Here is a 21,848-nt window from a genome sequence, read left to right on the forward strand (position 1 = left end):
TGCGAGAATGTATAGAAGTAGTAGCCGCAGCAAAGTACCTCGTGCAAAAAAAACCAGACACGGAGGGAAAGCTTTATCTGTTGCAGGGCCCACACTGTGGAACAAACTGCCTCTGGCCCTCAGGCTCTGCACAGATCATTTACAATTCAGGAAGCAACTGAAAACTCTGCTGTTCACTGATAAAATCTAGACCCTGCCCCTCATCTGCATATTTATTTAAACTCTATTTGGTATCACAGCGCAGAGATACTCCGGTTGGAGTCGATTCCAGCGCTATAGAAACCCATAAATAAATAAAATAAATAAATAAAGTAACATCAGTTTGAGATAAACTAACATCCCACGGAATCTAGTGACAGAATTCTTATTGCGGGTAATCATGAAGAGGAAATGGAGGCAACGAAAAGAAAGAATCGACCTAAAGCCTTGTTTATCATCAATGGTTGTGAAGTACATTCATGGTGGATACTGGATCTATGTACACTGTAATTCCTAGAGCATTATTTCAGCAACTTTGGACAATTTGTACTTTTCAACTCAAAGATATTTTCCTCGGAGGTTACCAAGGAGAAACTATTGACATTGTTCGGTTTATGGATGCACACATCACATTTGAGGGTAAGAGTACACAGTGTATGTAGCAGATCAGGTTCCACCGATCCTGGAATGGGTGCACAATATGATTTACATATTATTGGTATTCCAATGGCACCATCCCAGGTGGTGGTGGTGGACGACAAATCTATTGTTGATATTCCTGACTCTGTTAAGCAAGTATTCAATGAGAAGTTGGGTCTATTGAAGGGTTATGCTCATAAGGTAATCTTGAAGAAAGGAGCCATCCCTGTCTAACATGAACTCAGAAGGGTTCTGGTGGTGGCGCGCAATGATGTGAAAAAATTAATTCAGGAGATGTTACAACAAGGAATCGTAGAACCTGTCAAGGTATCGAATTGGGTCTCCCCAGTTGTCATCACATGGAAGTCCGATGAGCAACTTAGATTTTTTGTGGACTTGAGATCACTCAGTGAGAACACAGTGGCAGACACATACCATTGCCCAGTATTAATGAACTTCTATAGTTGTTGAAGGGTGGAAGGTATTTTTCAAAACTTGATTTATAGAGTGCATATCACTAGATAACACTTCACAATGAATCCAAACATTTCACAGCATGTATTACAATGGAAGGCACATTCCAGTTTACACGCATTCGTTTAGGACCTTCTTTGGTAGCAGGCGTTTTTAAATGCATGACCTCTCAAGTCTTTAATGCTTTAGAAAGCATCGTGCTTTCAAGACAATAGCTTAGTCTTCAGCAAAGCCATTGAGGAACACAATGTTGTCTTAAAACAAGCTCTACAGAGAATTGCTGATGTGGGACTTACATTAAGGAAAGAAATGCTGTTTTTTGAAAGAGCATGTGGAGTATTTAGGTTACACATTATCAGCTAATGGGGTCAAACTTAAAAATTGTTGGAGGCAATTGAATTGGCTCAGAGTACATATGGTAAAGATCAATTAAGATCCTTTATGGGTCTAATTGAATTTTGTGCAAAACTCGTCCAAATGTTTTCTGATAAAATTGAGAAGTTGAGAGTACTTCTAAGGAAAGGTCAAAACATGTTATGGATGTAAAAGCAAGAAGAGTGTTTCAAATTGATAAAGAAAGACATTTGTGGAGCTGGTATCCTGGTACCATTTGATATTGGGCTTAAATTAGTTGTGACAGTGGATGCCAGGGCTACAGGTGTGGGTGCCATGCCCCTGCAGAAACACAAGACTGGTGAGAGAACAGTGGCCTTCGCTTCTCGCACATTAACTAATGCTGAAAGAAATTATTCAGTTATTGAAAGAGAAGCATTGGCGGCTTCTTGGGGTGTGGAGCATTTTAGGGCTTATATTAGGGGCATGCTTTTCATTTTGAGGTCCGTTCACAAGCCCCTATTTAAAAAACTCCTCCCTGGTGAGACTGGTAAAGGCTCTGCAAGGTTAGCAAGGTTGGTGGCCAGACTCCAAAAGTATTGTTATGACATAGAACACATACAAGGTTGGAAGAACGTGCAAGCAAATTGCTTATCCAGATTGTTGATTGATTTTTAACAAGGTGGAAGGCCCGGTTGTTACTGATAAAGGAATTGAAAGATCTGTTCCTTCAGTTTAAGATGTGGTATTGGAGTTAGCTGGTGCTTTCACGAAGGAAGAGTGGTGTCAAGCTATGGATGTTGATGGAACCCCCAAAGTAGTTATGTGCCTGGTTATATCTGGAAAAAGAAGGGAAAGTTGTGCTTCTATTTTTGTACATCTATATGTCAAGTTGTTGGATGAGCGATCCATGTGTGGGAACAACATTTTGAAGAAAGGTGATAGATTTGTACCACCAGGGAACTTGAGATCCAAAATCGTAGCTATGGCCCATGAGAGTCACTTAGGGCAGAATCTGGCACACAGGCGCCTTAAAGCACAATTGCAGTGTGTGCAAGGAGGGTGACAAAAGGCTTTGGGTTTGTGCCCAGACTGTCATGAGACACATTGATGATCCAGGAAAACCCTGGAACACTGTGTGTATAGATTTAATTGGCCCCATATCTGAAATACAAAGTGATTGTAGTTTTGGGATGGTGTGTGTGGATGTTTTCTCCTAGTGATTACGTTTATATTTATGAGTAAGATCACCACAAATGCCACAACCTGCATTTTGAGGGAAATGTTTTTGGAGGAAGGAGTCCCTTCTATTCTAATTACGGACAATGGTACCTAGTTAGTTTCACAGGATATGAACATACTCCTACAAGAGCATGGTATTAGACATCATTTTACTTCTTTATACCATCCACAAGAAAATGTTAATGTGGAAAGGGCCAATAGGTTGGTTAAAGGAGTCATTCAGATGGCAAGTGTTGAGAGAGATGTTGAAGCTATGATTTGAGCCTACTGTACCACCAAACCTGAAGCTACTCTTAAATCACCATTTGATGTGATGAGGGAAAATCCCGGGTAACAAATTGGTACCATTGTGGTTGAAGGATTGGGTAGAAAAAGGTGGTAACATAGAGGAAAATACGGTGACATTCAAGGGAATGATTAACGCAGGTGATTGGGTAAAAATCAAGATGAGCAGGGTGACAAAAGTTTTGACCAAGTTTAAAGTTTTGTTTAAAGTGAAACGTATCTGGAAGTTTCATGTGATTTTGAAGAGTGTCGAACGATGGAACCAGCGCAAAGTCGCCTTGTACCAAAAAGGTGATGCATGTCCAGCAAAGGAAGGCTAAGGTGGGAATGGTTTTATGTTGATAAAATATGGGGAAGTTCACCAGTGGTGTGGAAAGGATTAATGAAGAGGTGGTGAGTCGCCCTGTTGCTGTTGAGAGAGAAGACAGGGTTGTAACATGGTGTGGGGAGGATAGGAGAACCAGAGTATGTAGACCTCCTGAGTATTTGTAGGATTGTTTGTTGATCCAGGTGAATTATAAGACCTTACAGACATGTCCTCCATTTCTTCTCTTATCGTGTTGTTTTTCCTTTTTATTTTCTGGGACTATGTTTTTCTAGTATTTATGCTCTTTCCCCACCTCCCCTGATATTGTCTCTCCTTATTTCAATCCGCTTTTCCCATTTCATTGTTATAGATCTGAAGGGAAAGGGATGGCTTATTTCTTTAATGTGATGATGGAATCTTACAGCAGTGAGATTCCACTGCATTGTTGAAGTTTGGAGCGTTCCTTGAAGAGTAGTTGATTACTGGCCAGGAAGGAATCAGTCCACCTTCAATTGTTGTCCAGCAATAAAGCATCTTACCTTCCTCATCTACGTTGTTATGGACGTTATTATCTACAACAGTTTGCTACTCAGTCCAGTTGCAAAGCCTAAAACTGCTTTTGTACTCCTGGTTAAGGCATCTGCCCTACTGTCTTTCAAAGTATTCCAGCTCAGTATGTCATCGAACATTGCACCCAGATAGGGATATGATGGAACTTTACTCATCTTGGTCATATTGACAAAGAAAGTCCTTCCGGCCCTTGCACGATGGCCAAAAAACGTAACATCAGTTTTGAACTAATTGACTAATAAATCTAAGCTAGACATAAAAATAACAAAATGATCTAGTAGTTTCTTCAGTCCATATGCGGTTCTTGCCATCAGGATGGTATCGTCGGCGTAGGCCAAAGCCCGTATACTTCGCCTGCCTACCATTGGGCAATCAGTGTTAGTATTCAACAAGTGCTTCTCTAAATCATTAACATATGAAGAGAAGAGAAATGGGGCCAACACGTAACCTTATCATCGGGAGCAATGTACAATACAAAGCAAACAGTTTAATGGTATTTGTGGGGATTCCACAGCACAACATTCTTAGTTTGTGCCTGCGGTTTGATGCTCAGCATGATGGAAAGTTTTCTTCTAGATGTGCTTTAGGATTACCATATTGTAAAACATTGTTTTGTCATAGTTTTTTACCATGCCCGTAGTAAAACAGTCATACCAATTTTGTGTGGTTTTGTTTTTATTGGGCCTCTTTTGCTTGACATAGTCAGGATGTTGGTGGTACCCATGTGGCCTGAGATCTTACTCACAATGGTATAAATGTCTTTTGATGTCAATAGTTAATAAAAAAAATAGAGGGAAAAATTAAAGACCTTTTTCCTTTGAAATTCTTGCATGTACACTTTATGTTGCGTTATATTTTCACGAGTTTTACACATTTTTGTTGTTGTTTTTTAATAGGATGTTCTGGAGCTCTTGGAAAAGCGGGTGAAGTCCAGGTTCTCCCACCGGCAGATTCATCTCCTAAATGCTTTTAATTTTTCACAATTTCTAAAAATATTTCAAGACCAATTGAGTTTATCAGCAGAATTTCCAGACACGGCATTTGCAGAAACATGGAACCAGAATACACTGGTAAATTGGTGGGCGTTTATGAATTGTACCTCCGTGTTTCAGGGGCTTCTTAGTAACTAATTACTGATCGCATCAAAAGTAAAATCCTTTCATTTTTGTTTTGTGTTTATACTTTTCCTTTTTTCAATTCTATGTTTGTGTAGGTTTAACCCTTTCGATGCTGATGACGAGCTCAGCTCGTCATCACCCACGGGTGTCGTGAGCTGATGACGAGCTGAGCTCGTCATGACAGCAGCAAAATGGCAATTTGCAGCACAGCGCAAAAATCACCGCAGCAGCGATGCGGTTAATGAAAAACAGTGAGGCTATCTGAGTTATTTTTGAATTATTCTCTATATTGGGCAAAAGAACCTTAGTTTTTATTTTATTTTTTGTGGAAAAGAAGAGCTTCCATTTGTATCGGTTTACGGATTTGGAATCACCTTTGTAGTCTAACGCTGCTAATGTTAAAACATTCTCCATTTAGCCAACTCCAGGAAAATGTACCAACAGTGTTATTGAATTACTTCTAGCTTTGCCCACATTTAAGCAACCTGTACATATCTTTCCATAATCGCCTTTGTCCACATATGTTTTCTGATAGGTTTTCTATATGTTCGTAAGGAGGGAGTTGGGCAGTATGGCAGGGGTAGCCCAAAAGCTTTTATGTAACGTTGCCTAACTTGGCATGAAGATAGAATACATTGTGCCATTACTCAAACTTTTGCTTTGGCTTGATGTCTACTGATTTGAAAACCGCCCAAGCGGAAAGTGCCTAAAGTGTGTGTGTATATTTCAGCAATTTGCTTCTCAGAAGCCTCAAACCCTGATCCCGTAAAATGTGAGCCGTCTAAACGGCATGGATAGCTGAAGGTTTGCACATCCAGAGTCTCTTGACCTGCCTGTGGAAACAAAGTGAAAAGGCCACAATGTGTGAATAGAGGGCAATGCATCGCTACTGGGGAGTACTCCAACTGATCGCAAACTGGGCTGATAATTTGCCATTAATCCAGGCTGTGACTTTAGGACAGCAATACAAAGCTTGCGCCCACCTTTGTAACTTCTCAAACAATGGCCTTCAAATCCATGCCTGCCCACAGAAGTCCCATTCAAACAGATTAAATGCTTTATCTTTATCTAAAAAGTGTAGCACAAGGGGCTGCTAAGTTCCATCAGCCTAGTTCATCACTGTTTTTGCAGTAGTGGTGTCTTACAGTGCTTTTGCAAAATACCCGGCCCTGCTGGTTCTCCAGATCCAATGTACCAACCATTAAACGCAAACAACTAGCAAGTATGTTAACGTCAAATTTGGTGTCTTCCAATAGTCCATAAGAATCTGTGAATGCCGCTGTTCTGAAGAGCAAGGAGACCTAAAAAAGTAAATTTTATCAATTGTGTTCATGTCCTCTTGGATAGCAAAACACTTTCCTTTTCTCCATCCATCTGCCAACATCCTAAATAGTACAAACTGGCATATTGTCCAAACTATACAGAATAGATGGTTAACTCACCTTAATCTCAAACCCTCCCATCTTTGCTCCTATAATGTAATTTCACACTGTTCTTTTATTGTACAAGTTCCCTTGTGCAAATTAACTACTGTTGCATAAGTTACGACTTTGTCGTAACTCTACCTGGGGTGCCTTCCGACCCAAGGGTAACATGACATGGGGTAAATTTGGTTCAATGCACCAGCAATGAATGTGAAAGACCATTTATTGTAGCCCCGCAAAACACTATTCAATGTGTAAATGACATAGAAGTTTTGCTTCTGGATGCTAACAATCCCTTAAAGGGATCAGGGGCCCTGTGGAAACAGCAACAAAACCTTATTTCGTTATTCACGCTGTCACCCATACTCTGTACTAAGAAGAATTAACAGTTTTATGTTAAAAGTATTTATTACTACAGGGACAATCTGTTTCTCAGTACTTCTAAAACAGCTACACGGAATATTATAAAAACAGCAACAAAACACATAAATAACAAGAGTAAAATGAAAATTTCCAGCATTATTAAATTGTCATTTAAAATATTAATGTCAAACCTAACATCCTAACGCCTACTTCTGTGTACTATACTTTGGAAGTATGAATGGCAGAGCAAACAAGGCTCTACCGTCATAAACTACATCCATCCGTAGTATAGAATCTCTTATTCGTCTCAAAAGTACCATATGCCAAAGCCTCTCCGCTATGTTGAAGTCCTCGCTCTTCTCAATTTAGCCACACCAGTATTTCTTTACACGTATTAGGAGTCACACATCCTCGACCGCCAGCCCAATATCACATAACTCAGAGTTATGTGATATCGGGCTGGCGGTCGAGGATGTGAGGGTGTATGACAGTAGAGCCTTGTTTGCCCAAGTTCTGAAGATGCCTGAAATGTTAAAAGGCTGAAACGCGTCAACTTTTTCGGAAGGCACCACTGCAAGAGAATTTATGTTAAACATATGAAATAGATTGGGAGGAGTCAAATATAAGGAAAGGTTAAATGATTATACCTTTAGATGCTCTCTCGAGTTTGGTTTTGGTGACCTGGTTACAAGGAATGTTCTTTTGTAATTAATTGAAAACATCCGTTTTGATATAGTTGTGGGTGAAGAACCCTAAAAAGTTTTAAAGGATTCTTTGTATTTGTTTGTACATTGTGCATTTGTGTGTGTATATTGTATATATTTGTGTGTATATATATGTAATAAATAGAAAAAGAAAGAGAATCAACCTTTTGAGAAAGATATGGTTTACTAAACTAAATATACAAACCAACTTTTTACTTTTTCTTTGATCTTTTGAATTTGGTGGATTGCAAGCTGGTCGAATGAGTGTAAAAATAAATGATTGATTTAGTTCCTACGAGAATAATTGCTTGAGGGAGAGATAATTAATGGTATCTGTCCCCTAAATAGTATTGGTAAATGGTCCATAGGCATCACTTTGATTACCTTGTGTTTTATACCCAGATGCCTTTTGGTGAATTGGGTCACCCCTGTTAATATTGATATGGCTTTACTTGAACATGCTGCAATTCCCTGTTCCTCATAGCTCTATATAGCACTTAAAACCCAATGCATTTTGGGTATGAATGCCCTTCCTCAGGGGAAGCTATAATATCATAATCTGAAAGAGACAATTAGTTATGGATTCCTCACCTTAGAATTACCCCCAGTTGTCAGACTGGATCTGTAAAAAAATTTCTTCAGCAGTACCTCTTCGCGTCGGTAGGTGGCGTCGATCGACTCCGCTTTTGTCGTTGGCGTCGTGGTCACTGGAATGACGTCACAGTATCTACTTAGACACCGCCCCTGCATGCTGACGTCAGTTCTTTCATTTTCCGCGCTAGCCATCGCAGATCCGGAGATGGCGGTTCCTCAAGTCAGTTTTTGACTCTATTTTGTGACTTTTTGTTGATGTCTTTTTGAGTTGTTATGACTCCTGGTGCACAGCGATGTCATCTCTGCGGACCGGCTTCAAGCCTTGTGACTCCTGTCACAAGCTGATGTTGGTGACGGACCCCCATCTTGTGTGCCTCTGGTGCCTGGAGCGCGACCACGACCCAAAGTCGTGCTCCGATTGCCAGGCTCTGGCCCCGAAGTCTTTGCGGTAGCGCTCCCGAAAGCTTCTGGAGGCATGGCAGTCAGCTCGAGGTTGTTCGAGGTCACAGTCTAGAGGGAGGTCGCGGTACCGGTCGCGGAGCCATCACCACCACTCCTAGTCAAAGTCTTCTTCTTCGGGTAAGTCTAAACACAAAATAAGGCACTGTCGCTTTTTGCGTTCAGTCCGTCGCAGGATGTGGGTGGTAGTTGCCAGGCTCCGTCCCAGAGCCTGTTGGGTCGACCCCAAACCTGTCGGGAGCCGGGGTGACTCTTGCCCAACTTCCTAGTTTTTACGAAGCCCTCCATTCTATTTTTGGGCAGCCCGACTCCGCCAGCGTGCCTTCGGGCCCCGCGGAATTGGCTGGGGGCTCTAGGGCTTCGATACCAGCGGCTCCAGCACCGCAGGGCCCCCATGGATCCAGGCCTGTATCTGGATCGGCACCAGTCGACCTCGTGACACCTCCATTGGCACCACCGCCGCCCCCTCCAACAGCGGTTGTGTCCCCAGCTGACATCGACCCCGGCCTCCCCCTCAATGTAAACACTGTGCCGGACCGACAATGCCCGACGTTTGGACCGGCGCTGACTAGTACTTTTGTACCCCTGTTCTCCCCTGGTGTTCCTTATTGCCCTGAGTGGCTACCAGGGGAGCGTGAGGAGGAATGGGAGGGGTCTGTGGACCCTCTGGCAGACTGGAGGGAGGAGTTGGGTGAGGCCAGTGGTCTGGACACTTCCCCAAACCTTGGCATGCTTTCTCCCCTACTGTGGCTACGGAGGAGGATGAGTCGGATGCAGTGGTGTTGCGTATAGTGCGCTGAGGCCTTAACCCCTTCACAGCGGGGGAAAAGGGAGGGCCGTGGTGCTCATGACCGGCCCAGCTCGTCACGAGGCACAGTAGATCTGTGCTCATGACGAGCTGGGTTCGTCACGACTCCGCCCACTGATTGATTCTCCCGCACAGGCGGGGAATAAATTGCGCGTGGAAGTGCCACGGCCATTATGACGAGCCCAGCTCGTCATGAGCACAGCTCCACTGTGCCTCATGACGAGCTGGGCTCGTCATAAACATGAAAGGAGTTAAATCTCAAGCTTCCTATGGTGGCAGTTAGACTAACCTCCTGACCAAGGTGCTTCAACCGTCAGCAGCCTCTTCGGAGCCCTGCTGCCGGTCAATGAGGCCCTTACAGACATCCTTTCGGGCACGTGGTTCAAGCCCAACACAGGGGCTTCTGTGGACAGGATGATTGCCCACCGCCCAGCCTCAGGTGACCCCATTTTCCTCACCCAACACCCCACCCCTGAGAGCTTGGTGGTCCAAGCCTTCCAACCCCCCTGATAGGGACCCAAGAAGCTGGACCATCTTGGGAAGAAAATGTTTTATTCCTCCAGATTAGGACTGCGGTCGGTGAACACCACATGTTTCTTGGGCCATTACTCCCACTCTGTGTGGGACACGGTCACGCAGGTGCTGCCACAGTGTCGGGAGGAGGCCCGGGCCGTACTCTCCCGTGCAGTGGCGTCAGTGAGGGATGCAGAAACGTTTGCTATCTGATATTGGCTGGACACCGCCTACTCGCTAGGCAGGACGATTTCCACATCTGAAAGAGACACGTTGGTGATAGATTCCTTACTTTAGAATATCCCCAGGCGTCAGACTGGATCCGGAAACTTTTGCGTAGCAGTACCCTTGCGCGTCGGTAGGCGTCGTCTGCGGCTCCGCGTCCATCGTCTGCGTCGTGGGCGCCGTGATGACGTCGTTGGAGTACTTAGACGCAGCCTCCGCGTGCTGACGTCAGTTCTTCTTCTTTTTTCCGCGCCAGCCAGCGCAGATCTGGAAAGAGCAGCTACCCTAGTCAATTTTTGACTGAGTTTTTGGTGATCTTTTGATCCATTTCGAAGTCTGTACGACTCCGACGGTGCCGTAGGGATGCCCGGATTCAAGCATTGCGACGAGTGCGACCGTACCATGTCGGTCACGGATCCCCACCGCCTGTGCCTGACGTGTTTGGGCGTCGACCATGACGACGAGGCCTGCTCCGACTGTCGGGCCCTTTCGAGGAAGGCCAGGCGGGAGCGGTCCCGCAGGCGACTCGAACTCCGACAGTCGGCCCCGCGCCGTGTGAGGTCCCGGTCCCACGGGAGGTCGAGGGACAGGTCGCGGGGACGGAGCCGTCACAGCTCCGGGAGTCGGCACCACTCCTCCGGGTCCAAGTCGTCAGGTAAGAAGCATAAGAAGTCGAAGAGGCATCATCGTTCGTCTGACTCCCCCCGAAGCTCGCGCGATGCGGCCGGGGGTTCGGGTGACACCACCCACGCGGCTCTTCGGGAATCGCGGGCGCCGCGTCCGGCCCCATCCCCTCCGGTCCCTGGGCTGAACGCGACGCCGGAGGCGATTGAGCGTTTCCTCATGGCCATGAGGTCCCTTTCTCCTCCGACGGGCTCCGCGGCGCCTTCGGGTCCAGCGAACCCGTCTGGGGGCCCTAGTGGGTCTGGGGCTTCGACCCTGACGCCAATGGGTGCTTCGGCCCGACGCCGCCGGCGCCTTCGGGCCCGGCGCCTTCGGGCCCCACGATCCCGACACCGCCGGTGCCCTCGGGCCCGGCGCCGCAGGGTCCAGCGGCACCGGCGCCGTCAGTGCCTTCGGGCCCGGCGCCGCAGGGTGCCTCTGGACCTTCATCGGGCTCTGGATCGTCACCGGTGGACCTTACGACCCCCCCGGCGTCGGTCCGTGTGGTGTCCCCTCCGGCGCCGTCCTCGGGCGGCGCCGTCCCCGATGCCTCCTTTCATTCGGTTCCGACGTCGGGACGGCGCCTATCGGCGCCGCTCTCGACGCCGTTTGGAGATTTTTGCTTCTACGAGCCGACCTCATACAATTACGACCCTGAATCTCAGGAGATGAGGAATGAGGAGGATTGGGAGGGGTCTGAGGACCCTCTGACCAAGGAGTGTCAGTCTAATATGGACTGGGCAGGAGACCTTGGGGAGGCCAGTGGCCTGGACACCTCTCCAGACACTGGATTTGTCTCTCCTCCTACCGTGGCTTGGGAGGAGGGAGCTACCTATGGTGTGGTGTTGACGAGGGCTGCCAAGGCCTTGGGCCTTGAGCTCCCCGTCGCGGCCGTGAGGACTAACCTCCTCACTGAGGTCCTTAAGCCGCAGTCATGCTCCATGGAGCCTCTGCTGCCGTTTAATGAGGCCTTGACGGACGCTCTTTTGGGCACTTGGTCCAGGCCCGCTACGGGTTCGCCCGTAGATAGGAACGTGGCCAGACGCCACCGCCCAGCTCCGGGCGACCCATGTTTCCTGTCCTCCCACCCCCACTCCCGAGAGTCTGGTCATCCAGGCCTCTAATTCCCAGACCGCATTCCCGACGGCCCCGACGGACAGGGAATCCAAGAGGTACGAGAACTATGGCAAGAAGATCTTCTCGTCCCTTAGTTTGGGACTGCGGTCTTCCAACACTGCATGCCTCTTCGGCCGCTACACCCACTCTCTGTGGGAGACGGTGGCAGAAGTGCTGCCAGAGTGTCCGTTGGAGGTACGGGCCAAACTCGGCCAAGCCCTTGTGGAGGGCCGGGACGCAGCCAAGTATTCCATCAGGTGTGGGCTGGATACTACTGACTCGCTGGGCAGAGCGATGGCTATGACGGTGGCAGTAAGACGCCGCGCCTGGCTGAGATCCGCCAATTTTTCGGCAGACGTCCAAAACACTCTTATGGACATGCCGTTCGATGGCCGTCGCCTCTTTGGCGACAAGGCAGACCATGCGCTTGAGCGCTTTAAGGACTCCAGGGCTACGGCCAAGTCCTTGGGCCTCTCGGCCCCGCGCCAGCAAACGGGTGCCTTTCGCTCCTTTCGTGGCCAGGGAAGGGGCGCCCCCACACGTGCCGCCAGCCACTCGCCGTAAACTGTTGTCCAACACGACGGTGGCCGTGGAAACCGCCGTGGTGGCGGTCGGGGACCCAGGCGGAGTCAGTCCACACCTGCCCCCGCGGCATCCACCTCTAAACCCTCCTAGTCCGTGCTTTTCGGCCCATGTGACGCCAGTGGGAGGCAGGGTTCGCCATCACCTCTCTCACTGGCGCACTGTCACTTCGGACAGGTGGGTGCTGCAGATCGTCCGAAGGGGCTACTCCCTCCCCTTCGAGACGACCCCTCAAGCCATGCCACCGCAACACCACCGCGTATCGGGGATCACTTGCGGCTCCTGCAGGAGGACGTTTCGGCCCTCTTGGCAAAGGGGGCCATCGAGAGCGTTCCTGGGCCAGAAGTAGGACGTGGTTGCTACTCCCACTACTTCCTGGTACCCAAGAAGGGCAAAGGGGGCCTACGCCCTATCTTGGATCTGAGGAACGTCAACGGCTTCCTCCGGAAGGAGAAGTTCAAAATGCTGACACTGACTCAGGTCTTAGCTGCCCTAGACCCAGGAGACTGGATGGTAGCGTTGGACTTGCAGGACGCGTATTTCCACATCCCCGGCCTGCCGGCCCACCGACGTTACCTGCGGTTCACGGTAGGCCACGAGCACTTTCAGTTTACCGTGCTCCCCTTCGGCCTTACCAGCGCCCCACGGGTGTTTACGAAGGCGATGGCGGTGGTCGCAGCTCATATGCGCAGGTTGGGGGTGTCAGTCTTCCCCTACCTAGATGACTGGTTGTTGAAGGCGGGCTCGCCCCAGACAGTCGTCAGCCACCTCCAGACTATGGCGGATCTCCTGCACCAGCTGGGATTTTCCATCAATGTGCCGAAGTCACACGTGTGCCCCTCTCAGAGGCTCCTTTTCATCGGAGCGGTTCTCGACTCGGCGCAGTTTCGGGTTTACCTGCCCGAACAGCGGGTTCGGGATATACAGGCTCTGATTCCGATCTTCGGGCCTTTATCCAGAGTTTCGGTCAGGTTGACGCTGCGGCTTCTGGGGCTGATGGCCTCCTGCATCCTTCTGGTGCATCACGCACGGTGGCGGATGCGGGCTCTGCAGTGGGACCTGAAGTTTCAGTGGGCCCAGCATCAGGGCAACCTGTCCGACCATGTCCTGATCTCGAAGGGCACTGCGAGACAGCTGCAGTGGTGGCTCACGGACCGCGATTGGGTCAACGGCAGATCCCTCTCTCTTCCCCAACCGGAGCACGTAGTTGTGACGGACGCGTTCCTCCAGGGCTGGGGAGGCCACTTGGGAGAGGCGGAGATCCGAGGTCTCTGGTCTCCGGCAGAGTCCCGGCTCCATATCAATCTGTTGGAGCTGCGGGCGATTCGTCTGGCACTGAAGGCATTCCTCCCCTCTGTCCGAGGGAGTGCAGTGCAAGTATTCACGGACAACACCACCGCCATGTGGTACTGCAACAAACAGGGCGGAGTGGGGTCATGGACCCTTTGCCAGGAGGCTCTACGCCTCTGGCAATGGCTGGAACATCAGGGCGTGACTCTGATGGTTCAACACCTGGTAGGTTCTCTGAACGCCAGGGCGGACGAACTCAGCCGTCGGTGCTCGATGGATCACGAATGGCGTCTGAATTTGGACGTGGCGCAAGGCCTCTTTCTGCGATGGGGAGAGCCTTGGTTAGATCTATTCGCCACCGAAGAGAACGCGCAATGTCATCAGTTCTGCGCGTTGGAATTTCCAAGGCGGCACTCGCTCGGAGACGCTTTTCGTCGCGAGTGGAGCTGCGGTCTGTTGTACGCCTTTCCTCCTATACCACTTCTGCCCAGAGAGCTGAAGAAGATCAAGCGCGACCGGGCACAAGTCATCCTTGTGGCTCCGGACTGGGCACGAAGGTACTGGTATCCCGAGCTACTCAGTATGTCAGTCGATCCCCCGGTTCGTCTGCCTCTTCAGGAGGACCTTCTGTCGCAGCAGCAGGGGACGGTCCTCCACCCAAACCTGTCCAGTCTCCACCTCCATGCTTGGAGATTGAGCGGCGACAGTTGAGGCCATTTGACTTTCTTCCTGAAGTTTGCAACATCATTCTGCCAGCCAGGCGTCCCTCCACAAAGTCGGTATACGCCTGCAGGTGGAACAGATTTGTGGCATTGTGCACAGCAAAGGCTGTGGATCCCCTCAATGCCCCTCTTTCTGAGGTTCTCCTCTTTCTTCTTTCCTTGCCCAGCAGGGCTCTGCTCTGGGCACTGTCAAGGGCTATCTTTCAGCTCTTTCAGCCTTTCTGAGGCTGCCTGACCAACCTTCTTTGTTCAAGTCCCCTATCGTTAACCGATTCCTGAAGGGCATCACTCATACGTTCCCCCCTGTTCCCTTCGTGATGCCTCAGTGGGACTTGAACCTGGTTCCTACGTTCCTGATGTGCGCTCCCTTTGAGCCACTTCACAACTGTCCTCTTCGCCTTCTTTCTTTGAAGACTGCCTTCCTGGTAGCCATCACCTCTGCCAGGAGAGTGAGTGAGCTCCAGGCTCTATCCTGTAAGCCTCCTTTCCTTTCAGTCCATCCGGACAAAGTTGTGTTACGGACAAGGCCCTCCTTCCTACCCAAGGTAGTCACGGCCTTCCACATTGGGCAATCCATCACGTTGCCCACCTTCTTTCCGCCTCCGCACCCCTCGAGAGAGGAGGAGCGGCTCCATCGTCTGGACCCAAAACGTGTGCTCTCATTTTATCTGAATCGCACACAACAGTTCCGGGTAGATGATCAACTCTTTGTTGGGTACGCAGGCGCTAAGAAAGGGAAAGCGGTGCACAAGCGGACCATCTCCCGGTGGATTATCTTGTGCATCCAGGCGTGTTACTCCTTGGCTAAGAAGGAACCCCCTGTTGGGCTGAGGGCTCATTCCACTCGAGCCACGGCCACTACAACTGCCTTGGGCCGAGGTGTGCCCTTGCAGGACATTTGCCAGGCGGCTACGTGGGCCTCGCTGCACACGTTTGCAAGACACTATTGCCTGGACAGTCAAGTCCGGAGGGACGGCTACTTTGGCCGTTCCGTCCTCCAGGACTTTCTGGTGTGATTATTGGTTCGCAGACCCACCACCACGGGGATGGTATTGCTGGGGTATCTATTCTAAGGTAAGGAATCTATCACTAATGTGTCTCTTTCAGATGCACAAAATACTACTTGTGTAACGATATGTTCGAGGCATATGGGCTGCAGATGGTACATTATGAATAGATCGCCATCTGGTGTTGGGCTCGGATGATTGCACTTTGTTTTTCTCTTGGAGAGTCTTTTGTATCTTGGTGACTCCTCCCTTAGTTGGTAGTGCGCATGGGCATCGGCTCCATCCTTAGATTGTTTTTTTCCGCCATCGGGTTCGGATGAGGATCGAGACGCTCCAGATCAACTTCAGAAGAAAGTGACTTATCGGCGCGTATTCCCTTTCCAATTCGACGGTATTGTTATCGAACGCGTTTCATTTCCATTCCGACGCGTTGCAAATTCAAAATCGAAGAGAAAAACTTGGATCTACGTCGAAGAACAGGAGGCCTTTCTCGACGCAGTCAAGCCCGGAGTCCATGGAAAGGACTCCATTCAAAAAATGTCCAACGTGTGGTGCTAAGTTCCCACACAAGGACCTACACGAGGTGTGCAACCTCTGTCTATCGCCTGAACACGAATCCAGGGACTGCGAAGCCTGTGCAGCATTCTCCTCCAAGCTAACGATTAGAAATCGTCGAGCTCGAAGACACGAGGTTTCCAGAATGCAAGCGGAGGCGATCCCGGAGCTGTTCGGAGACGAGCAAATCGAGGAAGAAGAGGACCAGTCGGGGTCGGAAGCGGACCAGTCGGAGGTCGAAGAACTCATCGAGCAACAAACCAGGAGTGACGACGTCCCCTTACCGAAAAACGGACCCCGTGCGGTAACGACCCCGCCCTCGGGCCCGGTCAAACCGCAGAAAAAAGTTTCCGACGCCCCGCCCTCGGGCCCGGCAACGAAACTGAAACTGAAACCGAAACACTCGGACCCCCACCATGTCGGATCCGAGAAAAGGGCGACATCGACTTTGGCACCGAGGCTACATACAAGGGAAAGCTCGGTATCGAAACATTCCATGTCGAAGCATAAATATGATTTATCGTCCAAGATACACTCGATACCCAGAAAGTCGGAATCGAGCAGACATTCGGTGTCGAAAACAACAAGATCTGACGATCGAAAACAAAAGCACCTCTCGGAACCAGGACCTTCGGTACCGATTCAGGAGCAACAGACAGATCCCAAACAAAAGATCTTGTTCATTGATCCGCAAACTGGGAAAGTGGTCACGAAGAAGAGAAAGAGTGAACAGTCAGAAGATAAACCTCTTCCTTCAAAAAAGAGAACAATGGGGACAAATATAACTCCTCCTGCTTCTCCTCGACCTAAAGTCACACCCTCTTCTCCTATTCCTCACAATAGGACAAATATTCCTACACCTTCCACACCAAGACCAGCTACACCTCAGTCAGATGTAGACAGTGATCTAGGGGAGGGAGAACCTCAAGGGGATGACGAAACTATCCCAGATGAGGAGGACCCATGGGAAAACTATGATGTAGGGTCAGATGAGGACAACGACCCAGAGCTATATCCCTCAAAGCCTTCACCACCTGATGATAACACAGGTTTTGTGCAGCTCATTAATAGGGCAGCAAAATATCACAAACTAGATATGCATACAGAACCTCAAATAGAGGATTTCTTGTTAGAGACTCTACCTAATGCACAGAGAACATCAGGTACTCTTCCTATGTTGAAGGGTCTTCTTAGTCACACAGAGGAGATATTCGAAAACCCAGTGAGAGCCAGGGTGTTAAACCCAAGAATTGATAAAAAATATAAAGCGGCTCCAAAGGACCCAATATTTATTAAAGGACATGTACCTCTAGACTCGCTGGTGGTCTCAAACGCTCGTAAAAGAGCAAATTCATTATCTACAGGAGAGGCTCCTCCACCAGATAAAGAGTCAAAGTTAATAGATGCATCAGGTAAAAGAGTAGCATCACAGGCAGCTAATAGCTGGCGTATAGCCAATACACAAGCACTACTCGCACGTTATGACAGGGCACATTATGATGAGTTAGAGAAACTTATCACACATCTCCCCAAAGAACATCAGAAGAAGGCAGATCAATTAATACAGGAAGGTAAAATAATAACTAATACCTCCATTAAATGCGCACTAGACGCAGCAGACACTGCAGCAAGATCTATTAACACCAGTGTCATGCTAAGAAGACATGCATGGCTTAGAATCTCAGGATTCAAACAAGAAGTACAAACGGCCCTACTGAACAAACCATTTGATCAAAAGACACTGTTTGGTTCAAGCACAGACGAGACCTTAGAAAAAATGAAGAAAGATACAGAAACGGCTAAGTCAATGGGAGCATTGCAACAGCCAACACACAGAGGTTCCTTTCGTAGATCCACCTATAGAGGGGGCTCAAAGAATACAGGAACAAATCAGCAATCCACCTCTTTCACACCAACATCACCCAGAGGTAATTCAAGAGGCAGTTACAGAGGTAACAACAACAAGGGTAGAGGCCGCGGAAATAATAACAACCGCAATGCCTCAACACCAAAACAGTGACTTCATAGAACTCCCCCCAGACCACATAACACCGGTCGGGGGACGTCTATCACAGTTCCTACCTGTCTGGGAAGACATCACATCAGACAAGTGGGTGAGACAAATTATCCAACATGGTTATTGCCTAGAACTCACAGCTACCCCACCAAACATCCCCCCCAAACAGCGTCCAATGAGTCAAGATCATCTGACATTGTTAAGAGAAGAAGTTCTAGCACTTCTACAAAAGCATGCAATAGAGAAGGTCCCAAAAGATCAACAAGGAACAGGAGTATACTCTCTATACTTCCTGATCCCCAAAAAGGACGGGTCCCTAAGACCAATATTAGACCTCAGACCTCTCAATGCTTACATAAATTCGGAGCATTTCCACATGGTCACGCTCCAACAAGTACTCCCTTTACTGAAGAAAGGGGACTTTCTTTCTACACTGGATCTAAAAGACGCTTACTTTCATATCCCAATTCACAAAGCCCACAGAAAATACCTAAGATTTGTGTTAGAAGGACAACACTATCAGTTCAAAGTCCTTCCGTTCGGTGTCACAACAGCACCAAGAGTTTTCACAAAATGTCTAGCTGTGGTGGCTGCACACCTAAGAAGACAACAAATACATGTCTTCCCATACTTGGACGATTGGCTAATAAAGGCCAAGTCAAAAGAAGAATGTCTTCACAACACACAGAAGACAATTCAATTGCTGCACCACCTAGGGTTCACGGTGAACTACAAAAAATCGCACCTGCAACCAAACCAGATTCAGCAATACCTGGGGGCTACAGTAGACACAGAAAAAGCAATAGCATACCCCAGCCCAGTCAGGATACAAACAATGGTCGGGTTAATACAAAGATTTCAACCACAACACTCACTACCAGCACGAGTGTTTATGCAACTATTAGGCATGATGTCCTCATGCATACTGCTAATACCACATGCCAGACTTCAAATGCGTCCACTACAGGAGTGTCTAGCGACACAGTGGAATCAGGCTCAAGGTCAGATTACAGATCTGGTGTTGGTAAACGACCGGACGTACCGCTCTCTGAAGTGGTGGAACACAGAAAACATTTCCAAGGGACGGTCGTTCCTAGAGCCAATTCCACAAGTAATAATAACAGCGGACGCATCGCTCTCAGGATGGGGAGCGCATATGGACAAATACACAGTGCAGGGGAAGTGGAGTGTGCAGCAAAAGAAACTGCACATCAACTACCTGGAACTATTAGCAGTGTTTCTAGCACTAAAAGCTTTCCAAATGCAAATAACAGGCAAGGCAGTCCTGATCAGAACAGACAACATGACTGCAATGTATTATATTCAAAAACAGGGGGGGACACACTCTCTCCAACTATCCAAACTAGCACAGGACATTTGGAGATGGGCCATTCCTCAAAAGATCTATCTGTTAGCAGAACACCTACCAGGAGTTCAAAATCAGATAGCAGACATCCTAAGCAGACAGTCAGAGCAAGTACACGAATGGGAGTTGCACGACCAAATACTGCAGCCATTCTTCCAAAAATGGGGGCAACCAGAGATAGATCTGTTTGCCAATCATCAGAACGCAAAATGCAAAAACTTCGCATCCAGGTACCCACACCAACGGTCCCAGGGCAACGCACTATGGATAAATTGGTCCAACAAATTTGCTTACGCGTTCCCTCCTCTACCACTAATTCCATTACTGGTTCGGAAGCTGCAGCAACACTCAATGACAATGATACTAGTGGCACCCACGTGGGCAAGACAGCCGTGGTTCACCACACTGCTACAACTCTCACAAGTACCACATCAAAAGCTAAGATTATTACCCATGCATCTCACACAGAACCATGGAGAAATAATGCACCCAGATCCCAAACAACTGAACCTAGCGATCTGGCTCCTGAGGTCATAGAGTTTGGATATTTAGATCTACCACCAGAATGTATGGAAATCATTAAACAAGCAAGACGTCCTACCACCAGAGCATGATACGCAGCAAAATGGAAAAGGTTTGCTATACACTGTAACAGTAAGCAAATCAACCCTCTGGACGCATCCACTAAACAAATCATTTGCTATTTACTACACTTACAGCGATGTAACTTAGCATATACCTCTATAAGAGTTCATCTCGCAGCTATAGCGGCGTACCTACAAAACAGGCAACATCTTTCCCTGTTTAAAGTACCAGCAATTAAAGCTTTCATGGAAGGACTCAAAAGAGTCATTCCACCAAGAAGACCACCTTCCCCAGTCTGGAATCTCAACATAGTACTTACCAGACTAATGGGGCCACCCTTTGAACCTATGCATAGGTGTGAAATACAATTCCTCACATGGAAGGTGGCCTTCCTCATAGCTATCACGTCACTTAGAAGAGTAAGTGAACTGCAGGCTTTTACAATTCAAGAACCATTTATGCAGTTACACCAAAATAAGGTGGTTCTTAGAACAAACCCAAAATTCTTACCAAAAGTAATTTCAGCATTCCACATCAATCAGTCAGTGGAATTACCGGTTTTCTTTCCAAAACCACAAACAGTAGCAGAAAGAGCCCTACATACATTAGATGTTAGAAGGGCCATATTGTACTATATAGAAAGAAACAAAAACTTTCAGAAAGACAAAACAGCTATTTGTTGCGTTTTCTCCAACACACAAAGGAAATCCCATCTCTAAGGCGGGCATTGCCAGATGGATTGTAAAATGCATTCAAATATGCTACTTAAAAGCAAAGAGAACATTAACTGTTCCTCCTAGAGCTCACTCTACACGTAAACTAGGAGCATCTATGGCATTTTTGGGAAACATCCCACTAGATGACATATGCAAAGCAGCTACCTGGGTTACACCACACACCTTCACAAAACACTATTGTGTAGATGTGCACACAACACAACAAGCTAGAGTGGGACAAGCAGTATTAAAAACTTTATTTCAGACAGTTGCAACAGACACTGGCGACCACCGCTAGGGAGAGAACTGCTGTATAGTCTATTCATAATGTACCATCTGCAGCCCATATGCCTCGAACGGAATATGCTACTTACCAGTATGCATCTGTTCTTGGCATAGAGGGCTGCAGAGTGGTACATGCCCTCCCAGCCTCCCCGGAAACCTGTGTCTGTTTCAACATTATTCTTATTTAGATACACTTACATGGGCATTCTTATCTGTATTCTACTACACTACTCCATCTAACCCTACTATGGCAAAACAATCTAAGGATGGAGCCGATGCCCATGCGCACTACCAACTAAGGGAGGAGTCACCAAGATACAAAAGACTCTCCAAGAGAAAAACAAAGTGCAATCATCCGAGCCCAACACCAGATGGCGATCTATTCATAATGTACCACTCTGCAGCCCTCTATGCCAAGAACAAATACATACTGGTAAGTAGCATATTCCATCTGTAAGAGACATTAGTTAGTGATAGATTCCTTACCGACCCACCCATCCTCCCCGTACTGCGAACCGATATCTAGGGTTAAGGTCATCCCCTTTCAGGGCCCTAGTTTCATGGCACCAGTGTTGGTTTTTGTCATGGCTCTGCGCTTCTGGCGCGGAAAAGCTGTGGCTAAGAACTGACGTCAGCACGCGGGGGCGGCGTCTAAGTACTCCGACGACGTCATCCCGGCGCCCACGACGCCGACGACTGACGCGGAGCCGCAGACGACGCCTACCGACGCGCAAGGGTACTGCTACGCAAAAGTTTCCGGATCCAGTCTGATGCCTGGGGATATTCTAAGGTAAGGAATCTATCACTAACTAATGTCTCTTACAGATATATCGTTACACAAGTAGTAACTTGTGCGTCAGTAGCCCTTAGACGCTTCGTCTGGCTGAGGTCCACTGGCTTTTCGGGT

The 21,848-nt window shown here is 48.1% G+C and overlaps 1 protein-coding gene across 7 annotated transcripts in view; it reads left to right on the forward strand.

Annotated features, from left to right (window-relative positions):
- ORC4 (origin recognition complex subunit 4) overlaps nt 1-21,848 on the forward strand; it is a 326,462-nt gene that overhangs the window by 187,923 nt on the left and 116,691 nt on the right. For all 7 annotated transcript variants that reach the window (XM_086957257.1, XM_086957260.1, XM_086957259.1 and 4 more), the window contains one exon: nt 4,726-4,899. In XM_086957257.1, the coding sequence (XP_086813383.1) occupies nt 4,726-4,899 (174 nt within the window). The remainder of the gene's footprint in view (nt 1-4,725; nt 4,900-21,848) is intronic.

This window comes from Lissotriton vulgaris, chromosome 2_1 (assembly GCF_964263255.1).
Source record: "Lissotriton vulgaris chromosome 2_1, aLisVul1.2, whole genome shotgun sequence".
NCBI lineage: Eukaryota > Metazoa > Chordata > Amphibia > Caudata > Salamandridae > Lissotriton > Lissotriton vulgaris.